The 13,216-nt window shown below is 36.2% G+C and overlaps 1 protein-coding gene across 2 annotated transcripts in view; it reads left to right on the top strand.

Annotated features, from left to right (window-relative positions):
- The window catches only part of Ptr (patched domain-containing protein), a 66,500-nt gene that overhangs the window by 48,526 nt on the left and 4,758 nt on the right, over nucleotides 1-13,216 (top strand). For both annotated transcript variants that reach the window (XM_076324227.1, XM_076324228.1), the window contains exons 6-8: nucleotides 6,376-6,576; nucleotides 6,827-6,958; nucleotides 12,368-12,681. In XM_076324227.1, coding sequence (XP_076180342.1) covers nucleotides 6,376-6,576; nucleotides 6,827-6,958; nucleotides 12,368-12,681 — 647 coding nt within the window. The remainder of the gene's footprint in view (nucleotides 1-6,375; nucleotides 6,577-6,826; nucleotides 6,959-12,367; nucleotides 12,682-13,216) is intronic.

Below are 13,216 nucleotides of genomic sequence, written 5' to 3'. Positions count from 1 at the left end.
AAACCTGGACAAAACCACAACCGAATGTGTCTCGCATGTTTCCACGGGCGCCATTATTCATGGACACACAACGTGAATATTCGTGGTTTCGTTAACCAGTTCTCTTCTCCTCTGGTTCGTCTTTTGAGTTCTTCAGTCTGGAATTGGCTCTATCGTTTTACGAGAGTTAAACAAAATTTCCGTGGGATCCAGGTCGTTTGGTGCTGGTCTCGAGTATTTCAAGGGTATTTCAAGGGTATTTTAAGGGTATTTTAAGGGTATTTCAAGGTCACTCGTGATCAAGGTAACGTAATTTTCGACGATACGACACAAGCGCCTTGAATTGTCTCCTTTCGAATCGAATTCGATTCAATTTTTCAATTGTATACGAATTTGACAAATTTTGATTTTTATTTGCAATGTATTTCGTATTTTGAAAAATTTTCATTACGAAAGAAACGAGTACGAATCGTTCGTATCGATTCTCGCTTTTCGTCTATCACTTTTATTCTTTTCGATTCGATTGCATTTACAAAAGTATTTTATCACGGTAAATACTCGCGAAAGTGCATGTTTGATAATGTATACACTTATTTTACGAATACATTCAGTCTTCACAGTCTACTTAACGTTAAAACAACCTATAGATTCTGGTATATTAAGGTTTCTACATATGTACATGTAAGGATACATATAAGGTTCTACATGTAAGGATACGTATAAGGTTCTACATGTAAAGTTCTAAATGCAAGGTTCTACATGTAAAGTTCCACGTGTAAAGTTCCACGTGTAAAGTTCCACGTGTGAAGTTCCACGTGTAAAGTTCCACGTGTAAAGTTCCACGTGTAAAGTTCCACGTGTAAAGTTCCACGTGTAAAGTTCCACGTGTAAAGTTTCACGTGTAAAGTTCCACATGTAAAGTTCCACATGTAAAGTTCTACATGTAAAGTTCTACGTGTAAAGTTCTACGTGTAAAGTTCTACGTGTAAAGTTCTATATGTAAAGTTCCACATGTAAAGTTCTACGTGTAAAGTTCCACATGTAAAGTTCTATATGTAAAGTTCCACATGTAAAGTTCCACATGTAAAGTTCTACATGTAAAGTTCTACGTGTAAAGTTCTACGTGTAAAGTTCTATATGTAAAGTTCCACATGTAAAGTTCTACGTGTAAAGTTCCACATGTAAAGTTCTATATGTAAAGTTCCACATGTAAAGTTCTACATGTAAAGTTCCACATGTAAACTTCCACATGTAAAGTTCCACATGTAAAGTTCCACATGTAGAGTTCCATATGTAAACTTCCACATGTAAACTTCCACATGTAAAGTTCTACATGTAAATTTCTACACATGTATCTCAGGAAAATCGATGATCGAAGAAACAGAGAAACATACGAAATTGATCGAACGCGTTGAATAGTAAAAGTTTTCATTCACGTCTTTCGAAAACACACGCCATGAAATTGAAAACAAATTTCTCCATAAAAGCGGTTACGATCAGTCGCCTCGACCGGTTGGTAATCTCCGGTGTCGGTGTCTTCGCGTAGTGCGCGATACAATTCCAATCGAAAGCGTCAGCCCGTGGAGAAAGAACCGAGGGAACGATTTCGTAACGATCCGGTCGAACGTCTACCAGTGCAATAATCGTTGGTAATCAAGCGACTTTGATCATTGTTGGACGCAGACCGGCGTGACGACGAAAGGGAAAATCCGCGCAAGGGGACTTCCGCTTTTCACGCAAATTACCAGCCTTCTCGTGTGTACGTATCACAGCGACGTTCGTTCGATGATCCGTTCGGTGGTCGTTCGATCGAGTCGCGATCAAGTGTTTGGAAAACAATGGCGCAAGGATTTCGTAAACGAGCGTTGCGTGGCCGATTTCACCGACACTCGCGATCCTCGTTCAATGTCGATAAAAGGAGCAATTTGATGCAGAACGGAAGGTATTACCGTCACATCGTACCGACTCGCGGAGAGTTTGGAAAACGTAATTGGTTCCGTTACCGTGCTACTTACCGAATTAACCTAACAAAGTTAAGTTGAAACGACGCCTTCCGGACTGGAAGCGTGCTCGATCGGCACCTCCGAGTAAATTAATTTCTCTCGCGACCTACGACGACCTTCAATTGTCTTTCCACTGTAACCTGATTTTGCGCAACTTGAAAAGTTTCATTCGGAGAAAACGTGTATGAAAAAGTCGATTGTTCTTATAGATCTCCATTCTTCTCGAAATATATTGGTATTAGATTTCGTTCTCCACAAGGGGGTTTTCTTCTGTAAGTTAAAACATTTGACTTCTTTTCTTTTGACATTTTCTCGAAAGATGTAGTCTTGGAAATATATGTGCGCAAAGTGTGTTACCAAACTCGTAAAATTAACAAAGTTTCACGTATTATCGAACGTCTTTCCACTGTAACCTGATTTTACGCAACTTGAAAAGTTTCATTCGGAGAAAACGTGTATGAAAAAGTCGATTGTTCTTATAGACCTCCATTCTTCTCGAAATATATTGGTATTAGATTTCGTTCTCCACAAGGGGGTTTTCTTCTGTAAGCTGAAACACTTGACTTCTTTTTTTTGACATTTTCTTGAAAGATGTAAAGATGATGAAGATACTTGAAAGATGAAATTAACAAAGTTTCACGAATTATTTCGAGCTATTCGGTTCGTTGTTCGGTGTTAGAACATTGAGTAGAGGGTACAGCGAAATAGTAATCGATAGTGGAGTGGAATTTAGCTTGTGTCAAACGTGCGGTATGTGGAAAGGAAAGAAAGATGAAGCAGTTGACGAGTACGACAGCTGATATGGAAAGGACTATCTGGACTATACACCATACCGGTATGCAGTCAAAATGGAGATTGATCTCGTGAAGAGGATGTTCGTCAGATCAGAGAAACTGTCTCGTGTTGAATACACTACATGTATTGGAAATGGGGATAGTAAAACGTGCAAAGGTATTTTGGGTATCCATATGGTGAAGAAATTACTGTTGAAAAATATGAGCATCGTAGGTCGTGTGGAAAAATGAATAGGCATTAGATTTCGAAACGTGAAGAAAGCAAATAAGGGCCTCTTAGTGATAAAGTTACAAAAATTATGAAAACAATTTACGAGAATTTATCATGGGAAGATTGATCATTACAAATGTGTCTGAGAGTTCAACATTCATTGTCGAACAACATATTTGGTTGTTAGTATCTGGATTGAGGGTTCAACATATTTGATTGTCAGTATCTTTAACGAAGGTAATAATTCTGGGTTGGTGGATTAGGTGTAAGTATGGTTTTGATTGAGGCAATACAAAGTATCCTATGTATTGATTGAGGCAATATTGTATCCTAATTAAGAATATTTTTCGTTTTTTTTTTGTTTTAAACGAATAGAACAGCTGAAATCATGGCAACCACGAGTTACGAATTGCGAAATTTGAGGTTTTTTTTTAAATTTTTTTCTACCACGCTAAAGACACGAAAAAATGCAACTCGAAAAGCTCCTATTTTTTAATTTTCGAGATTGCTTTTCCCCGTGATTCGTCCCATAGTCACTTTTACACTGATTAAAATGCTGTTTGGTTCTTTCATTTCGGAAAATAGGTCTCGTACAAAATTGTACGTCTCTTGTAATCTTCATTATTTTCATCCATAAAAAATCACGAACCTAGCGTAAACATGGACGAACACAAGCGGAGAAATCCCATATCGAAAAGTCTTATGTTTCTTTGGAAAAATATCAGAAAAGAGTCGATGTTTCTCTAGAATAAATATCCTCTTGAAACAATTTACTAAAAGGTAAATAATAAAAAAAAGAAAACAGATTGTTCCACTTAAAAAGAAACTTTCATCCATATCAGATTTCGTCTCCTATTAAATCAAACAAGATCTACCCGATGCATTTTTTCCCATTGTCAAAAGTAGACAAATTATTAAGTGGTCAATTTTAAATGAAAAATAATAAATCAACCATCGTGTCGATTGGATCAGAAACGACGAAAGTGATCAGATTAGAATTAATTTCAGTTTGCAAATTCGCTTCGCGGTATTTTCTTCTATCCCCGAATGTTTCGAAGATACAGCTCGCTCCAATTGCGTGGATCGTCCCTGTATATGATACACGTTGTTGACACCTAGTTCCTCGTATCTGGTTCCGTAATTTTTTTAATAAATTCGATTCAGTCCGACCGCGACGCGAGAAAGGTTTCCATCGCGAAGATCGCGTTCGTCCTTGTTGGACATTGAATAAACGACGCCCTGGGTTTATTAGTAGCTATAAATCGCCGTCGAAATGTAGACGGACGGTCGACAGGGTGAATCACGAATAAACCAGCCATTCTGATTCACTCTACGTGCGCTAACTGCCGCCTCGTTATCGCGATAATGGCACGGCTGTCGTTTTTCTAATAAGGGACGAGCGGTGACAAATCGTTCGACACCCAACACGATTGCTTATTTTTTCTCGAACGAGAGCTCTTATTTACCAATAATCCCGCCAAATGCACAATTTTCATTTTCAAACAAAATTCTACGTCTCTTGTAATCTTCATTATTTTCATCCATAAAAAACCACGAACCTAGCGTAAACATGACAAACACAAGCGTGGAAATCCCGTATCGAAAAGTCTTAAGGTTTCTTTGAAAAAATATCAGAAAAGAGTCGATGTTTTTCCACTAGTTCCATTTCCCAATTTTCCAGTAAATCGTTCAATGTCGAATTCACATTTTACGAGTGCTTCTCGTCAAGGGGTTAGTACAAGGTACTTGTGTATCACTTTGACATTTTTTTGGAAGACGCGTGGTTAATTTTATTAAATATTTGCACCGTTTTCTACACGTACAAGCATTGAACTGCCAATTCGATGGATTTTATTCAAGAATTTTACTTTCTGCAAAAGTTATGGTCAATTGTGTGGAACCACTCTGGATCGGCACAAGGGTTACCTAAAAATCGATAGAAATGAAAGAAAATGAGGTTTGTAATTTTCATCAGTGACGACATTGGTGAAGAATTGTTTTTCTTGAACGATGGGTTAATTTTCAAGAAAATTTTCACTGTGTTCTATGGTTGTTTCTGTCTGGACATGATTCAAGGGACGCCGGATAAACGATAACATTGGACTCGCGATTGGAGTCAATTTTCTCTGCAGACATCATTTTTAGGTGGAATTAGTTCAGGGCTGTCAATAACTGCAAAGCCCATTAGTCGACAATTTTACACTTCGGGGCGGAATTTGTGGGAGGGACTTGTGGACCTACTGAGTTAAGTGTTTTGTCCGAGTGGACCGTGGTCAGAAAAATTGGAGAACACTGCCTTGGAGAATTTGTAATACAGAAATGGGTCCTAATTTAAACTAAATACTGATCAAATTAAACGTTTACACGAAAGAACCGAGAATTGAATATAGATGAGGGTAGGGACTATTCGTTGAATTTTTCTCTATTCGAGTACCGGAACGCGTCGATGATTCAAATATTTGATGAATCTAATTCGAGTACCATTCAAGTACACAAATTTACTTACGATCGAGTTCTCGTTTAAACTTGGTCTTGGTTTAAAATATTTTATAAATTATATTCCGTGATCTTTTGATTTCGATCAAGAAAAACTAATGCGTTTTACATTTTTCGGTCGTACGAACTTTCTTCGTGCACTCTTTGTATTTTCGGTATTACAGAATCGACTGAAGAGTCGAGAGAAGAAATAATAGGATTGTTTAAAAAACATTTCGATAATTTTACAACGAAAGAAAACTTCTTAACCTTATTTTATTTCTATTGTTTTGTGGGATTCGTGCTGTGTTCGATCGTCGAAGTTGTAGCATTCAAATAATGGTATTCGAATATTCAAATATTCGACTTTTGCTCGTAGCATTCGAATACTTAAAGATTAGAGATTTATTCCTAATATTCGAATATATAAATATTCGAAATGTATTCGTGGTATTCGAATGCTCAAATATTCCAAATGTATTCGTGACATTCGAATGGTCAAATATTCAAAATCTATTCGTGGTATTCGAATGCTCAAATATTCGAAATGTATTCGTGACATTCGAATGCTTAAATATTCGAAATCTATTCGTGGTACTCGAATGCTTAAATATTCGAAGTGTATTTGTTGTATTCGAATACTCAAATATTCGAAATCTATTCGTGGTACTCGAATGCTCAAATATTCGAAGTGTATTCGTTGTATTCGAATACTCAAGTATTCGAATTTTGTTCGTTGCATTCGAATGCTCCAATATTCGAAATCTATTCGTGGTATTCGAATACTCAAATATTCGAAATGTATTCGTGACATTCGAATAGTCAAACATTCGAAGTTTATTCGTAGTATTCGAGTAACCTATAAAGTATTCCAATAGTTTCGTGTCTAATCGAGATGAATGTTTGTTGGTAGGAATTGGAATCGATGACACGTTCGTGATGTTGGCAGCTTGGAGACGGACTAGTATTACGAAACCAGTACCTGAAAGAATGGCTATGACACTCAGCGAGGCTGCTGTCTCGATTACGATCACCTCATTGACCGATATGATATCGTTTTTCATTGGGATCCTCTCACCTTTCCCATCGGTCCAGATCTTTTGCATCTATTCGGGTAAGTTTCTGGTAATCACGGGGCGGAGTGTTGAAAAGCGAACTTGTGTGAAAAATTATTCGCTCAACAACGTTATCGACGATAAGATCGATGATTTACGCGAAACGTGTATTTTTCGCGAAAAATTCAACGGTGTGTTCCGATTTCAAGTGAAAGTCGAGAGCGACAGCGTGTAGAATTGGAAAATCAAAGGCAATTTTTGCATCGATTTCAATCACAATAATCGACAAGTTTTGCTCTGTTTGTTCAGGATTCGCGGTGGTTTTCACTTTCGTTTTCCATTTGACGTTCTTCACCGGATGTCTGGCCATCAGTGGTTACTGCGAGCAGAAGAATCTTCACAGTATTGTGTGCTGCAAGGTCCAACCCCTCTCCAAGTCCAGTAAGTATTGTTTACGTCGATTTTCTTTAAAGAATTAGATACAACTGTTTGACACAATATTTCAATCGGTTAGTTTCATTCGGGTTATTCGGAAATAAATTAAATATTTTTTTATTCAAAGTATTTGCTGTTTGATATTTTTCGTTTCAAACATAAATAAAAAGATCTCGAGTTTAACATTTTCGTTTAAATGAAGGTTTAATTGCCATTTGAAGATAAGAGTTCGACGAATGTTTAACGAAACGTATAACATTTTCGTTTTATTTTGAGTCATATAAAATCCTAGCAAAGTTTCGATATATTTATAATCAATTATAAATATTACTACGAAATTATAAATACATACGGTGGATAGGTTAAATATTGATAAAGTATGTTTGTTCTATTAATCGAATTTCGTTACCAAAGGTAGGTAATGAATTAATTATCGAGACAATCGACGACAGAAGCTTGAACTTGTCTGACAAACGTGTAACAGTATATAAAAGAATAAAATGTAATTTATCGGGCGTGAAACCAGTTCTGTGCCAGTTGCAAAAAATACGTGCATAGAAGGATTAGACGATTAATGCAAGCGATAAATTCTTGTCATTGCCTATATATATAAGTAAATAATTTTATTAAATCTAATTAAATGGTTACGATAACGCTGATTCGACTTTACAAAATTTATACAATTTATCCTATATAATTACCAGTTACTGGCGAAACAAAATTCACTGAGAACAATTCGTGAATTTTCTTGCTCGTGATATTTATTTACTAAATTAACGGTACTACCGTTACTCGTGAAATATTTTTTATTTTCGAAGGTTTTTCTCTACAGATAATTATCGTACATATAGTACGTAATTTCTCGTTCGTTTACATCTTCAACGCATCTGTAAATTTTGCCAGAATTACGTTCGTAATAGACAATAGCGATTAAGAACCAAATTGAAAATTAGCCTGGAAGTTGTTACGTACGCATTTCTTCATTGCGTAACAATCCAGGAATTTTCACAGCCGGTAAAAGTAAGAGTCTGGCAATCGAGCGAGTCATTTCGGTGGATTACTGCATCCGATGTAATCATCGTATTTACGTGTATACGTACGCATAACGACGTTCACACAGGCAGGCAAGAACCGTGAGTATTATAAACGGGCCGAGGAAGACGTTACCCGGAATACTTTCACGGGCTCCACTGCCTCGAACGTATCATTCGCTGGCGTTTTTATTTGAACTTTCATTTATTTTCCGTGCCACGATACTTTCTACATTAAACGACTAGGCCTCGAAGTCTTCAGTGGTCGTACTATCATCAGGTCGAAGCGTTTCCTTGTTTCCGTTTTCTTTTTCTCGTTGTGGACAACGTTCGAAAATGTCCATTTTTTATACTCGGAGAAGAAACATTTTTGTACCAATATTATTTTATATTATTAATTGTACACGAACGTGAAATTTTAATATCGTTTGTATCAATATTATTTTATATTATTAATTGTACACAAACTTGAAATTTTAATATCGTTTATACCAACATTATTCTATATTATTAATTGTACACGAACGTGAAATTTTAATATCGTTTATATCAACATTATTCTATATTATTAATTGTACACAAACGTGAAATTTTAATATCGTTTATATTCGACATTATTTTATATTATTAATTGTACACGAACGTGAAATTTTAATATTGTTTACATCCGACATTATTTTATATTATTAATTGTACACGAACGTGAAATTTTAATATCGTTTATACCAATATTATTCTATATTATTAATTGTACGCGAACGTGAAATTTTAATACTGTTTATACCAACATTATTCTATATTATTAATTGTACACAAACGTGACATTTTAACATCGTTTATACCAATATTATTCTATATCATTAATTGTACACGAACGTGAAATTTTAATAATCGATGTACAATGATTTTTCGGTCTAGTTTGTAGATTTAAATTGGTAATTATATCGAATTTAGGTGAATAAATTTAAAGTATATTTGAACTCTTTATAGGACTGTATTAAAAGTAGGAAGAATGAGGACTGATATTTCGTTTATGAACAATTTCATCGGAAATTTGTATAGTATATAAGTGTTCCCAAACTTGATTTACAACAACTTTAGTTATATACCTTTTTGTTACAAAAGCAATTTCGTGCAAGGTATACAGCTATTTTCACGAGGTCCCCAGAAATTTTGCTCTCGTGAAATTGGGTTATCCCACGGATACGTTCGGTCCAGATATTCTATAAAGTATACGTTTAAGTCGAAATCACTTAGTCGCGGACAAAATTACTTTTTCATTTATATAAAGGGTGATAAGAGAAAAGAGTTGAAGATTTCGAAGGCTTCTAAGTACTCCTCGAGATGTACAATAAATATTCAAACAACGTAGGTCCTACGATCAATTCTCTTGACGTAAAATTAATTTTTCTTATTTATGAACATTCCACATCGTAAGTGAGTTTCTTTGCGATAGATTAAATATAAACAGGAATTGAGTTGTTAAGGAAGTGTTCTTGTTATAGTAGATGTTCGATGTGAATTATAAATATATACATATTATTATTATATTATATTATATATAATAATATATTATTATATATAAATATATTCTTCCAAATTCTTAATTATGAAAAAGTTTTACCGAGACTATTGCACTCTCACATATTAATTTCACTTTTATTAAAATTTCAGATCAGAATTAAAATTCTACACGATATTTGTACATTTTATCACCACGGAAATTCGTAAAAAATTCTCTCCGCATTCATCGAAGAATTCATTGATAGAAATCGTTGTCTAATGACAAAGGCCTGCTGTCGTTTACCAAAATGGTTAAATCGAGAAGTGAATATTATCGAATGCGAAACGAATCGATCTGTGTCCTTTGGCTCTTCGAATCGTTCGTATTTCGTGAAAGGGAACTCACGTCGGGGAGAATGTTCAGAGAATTCGACTTTTAAGCTTGTTACGTGTTTCAATGGAGAAACACCGGAAGATCCGGGCAAAGTTGGCGGGTCGTTGCCATTGAGCAATCCTGGACGATTTATAGATCGTAATTTCATGTCTTGTTACATCAGGAAATTTATCATCGCGGTCGACATCCGCTGTTTATCGAATCGTGTCACGCGTTTCGCGCGTCAATTCCTTGCGACTTATTTTCGGCTTTATTTCCTATTGTTACCGTGACGCGTGCCGGGGGTATCTAGCAAACGAAAATACGTTAAGAATTGATTTAACGAAGTAGTTTTTATTCCGGTACGTTTTTCGCTTCGTTTCTGACGTCAACGTTGGTATAAAAAATGTTCGTTACACGCTTGAAACGCAATATAGTGTCTCTTCGTCGATCGATTATTTATTTGTTTGTTTAGTCACGGGACACAACCATCGCAGAGCAAAAATGTTTGCGCGAAGTCAAGAGTAGCTCAGACGTTAAATTTAACATTGAATATTGCAAAATAGATACGACGGATATAAAATTAATTAATCGATTCGAGAAATTTGCTTCGTGAAAGTTATTAGAGACGAAAAGTTTGAATTGGAGTGAAAATTGTTTGCGTAACAGAGAATAATATAGAGATAATATTATTGGTACAATATTCTGAAACAATCAAAAAGTATTTGATATTATTTGAGTTTTATAAATGTATAAACAAATATGTTGATAAAGATTTCGCGAAAAAAGAAACAAAAATTAAAAAAGTGTGATTGTATTAATATTCTAAACGATCAAGTGTGAATTTCGTTCCCAAGGCTTTCACATTTATCGAGATCATATGCCGTATGAGCTGTAAAGTTTAAACACGGTACTTTATAAGTGTGAATCTCGATCCCAAGGCTTTCACATTTATCGAGAATATTCCGTATCAGCTGTAAAGTTTTAAACACGGTACTTTATAAATGTGAATTTCGATCTCAAGGCTTTCACATTTATCGAGAATATTCCGTATCAACTGTAAAGTTTTAAACACGGTACATTATAAGTGTGAATTTCGATCCCAAGGCTTTCACATTTATCGAGAATATATCGTAATACGATGTAAAAATGCGTATAGGTCAAACTGATGGGGCCGTTGGTAGATTTTGGGGTATTTAAACATGAGTGTAAGTTCAGATACACGACGAATAGAAACAGTAGCGTAATTCTCGATCGAATGGAAGATCCTTAGACGTTGATTGTCGATGAACAACGTATTGGTAGAAAAAATCGTACGATCTGGATCATTTTGAATGGTCGAAGTAATTTTCTCCGACTCGTGATATCACTCGAGACATGTTTTCAATCGTTGCGATTCGATCGAACGAAAAAGCAAGTTTCGAGATCTCTCTATAGTTGGTCGACGTTACGTCAGAAAAGCCTGGTTACGTTCGACTGTTGTTAATTCGTTAGATCATAACGTATTGCGCAACGGGGACGCTTTCTCCGAGCTTCGAGCATTTGTCAACGATACGTCGACGTTGCTGCGAGCAACGTCGTCGTTAGAATCCGAGGAACGATTTACGCAACGTCTTCGACTTCGTCGCGGTTGAAAGAAGCGACGAAATTGTAGACTTACGAGTGAAACGAAAAATAAATTTTAACGTCTTACGTAGTACAGTAGTGTTCCTCGAACTGGCACTAGGTCCGAGTTTCTATCATTTCGGAGAACCGGTAGGCAAAATTTTATCGTCATTATTCTCCCTCGATAAATGCGACTCGGTGCAAAAGAGTGTGTAATGATCAGAGCGAATAAAAAGCAGCAAAATATAGTTAACACGTTAAGTGTTGGGTTTACCTTGTTTATATTAACATCTTATTGCAAAATATAACATAAAGAAATATTATATAATAAAACAGAATCATAGAAAACATAACAAGATTAAAAATAAACCTCTGTATACAATCGTACAACTGCAAAATCTCGAAAAATTTCAATATCTCCGAAAACTCGGCAAATTTCTACGCCATTGTATTTCCAGGGCACATTTTCGAGGTAATTCGAGCGAAGAAAATAAAATAATAAGAGAAACGATAATCTCGTCTCTCCAGACCAGCATACTCCTTTAAGTCTTCGATCAGGTTCAAAGGTACGGTCATCTTGGAAACTCCTCGAGCACGATCGCCCCTTCGACTCAGTCAGTAGCAATACGTGACGCGAGTTGCAATGCAATTAACATTGTCGTCTGGCGCGTGACATTGTACGAACAATCGCGCGTTAATACCTTTATTCTCGGTGAAAGATGATTTCATCGATTTTGTTTCTTCTCGGAATAGTTTTGGTTTTGACTCGTTATGGAGTGTCCATGGACGCTGTTTCCGGTCGAACAATGACGAACATTTCTGTGACAAATTCAACGTTTGACGCAGACTCTCCACAGTGACGAAGTAATTAACGAATAATCGTGGACATTTTTCACTTTTCAGCGGAACGATCTTGGCTGTACAGAGCGCTCTGCACTGGAGGAATGGATCCCAATGATCCGTACAATCCGATCGATAATCCTGAACACGGATGCATGAGCTGGTTCCGCGATTACTTAGCTGCTGCGCTCAACTGTCGACCGATCAAGATCATCATCATTTTAATATTTGCTTGTTACTTAGCCGGTGCACTGTACGGATTGACGACTCTCGAGGAAGGCTTGGATCGTCGTAAACTCTCGAAGAACGATTCCTATTCGATCATCTTCTACGATCGTCAGGATTACTATTTCCGGGAATACCCGTACCGGATACAGGTCAGTCACGTTATTTGTTACAGTTCCGTTTAAAATACGATCTGATACAATTATCGAGGATAATTGTGTTACAAGTGACGTTGTTACTTGTTACCTTTATGCTTAAAATACCATCTTAAACAATTATTGAGGATAATTATTTAATAACGTCTGTGAACTGAAAACTTACAATTATCATCGGGGTGGTCAAGCACTATTTATTTGGAATATTTTTTTGCATAACAAACGGTTTTCAAGTAATTTATATTGACCACCACACGGTATAGCGATAAACTAGCCGATGCTCCGATTAGCAACTGATCGACGACGACTGCTGCACCAAAGTCAGTTGTGTTACTAAGTCTGTGAACTGAAAACTTACAATCATCGCCGGGGTGCTCAAGCACCGTTTATTTGGAATATTTCTTCGCATAACAAACAGTTTTCAAGTAATTTAGATGGACTACCACACAGTATAGAGATAAAGTAGGTCCGATTAGCAACTGATCGACGACGACTGCTGCACCGAAGTCAGTTGTGTTACTAACGTCTGTGA

The sequence above is a fragment of the Ptiloglossa arizonensis genome, chromosome 12, assembly GCF_051014685.1.
Source record: "Ptiloglossa arizonensis isolate GNS036 chromosome 12, iyPtiAriz1_principal, whole genome shotgun sequence".
In the NCBI taxonomy this organism is placed as follows: Eukaryota; Metazoa; Arthropoda; class Insecta; order Hymenoptera; family Colletidae; genus Ptiloglossa; species Ptiloglossa arizonensis.
Note: the sequence above shows the minus strand (reverse complement) of the source record. Positions and strands in the feature narration are given on the sequence as shown.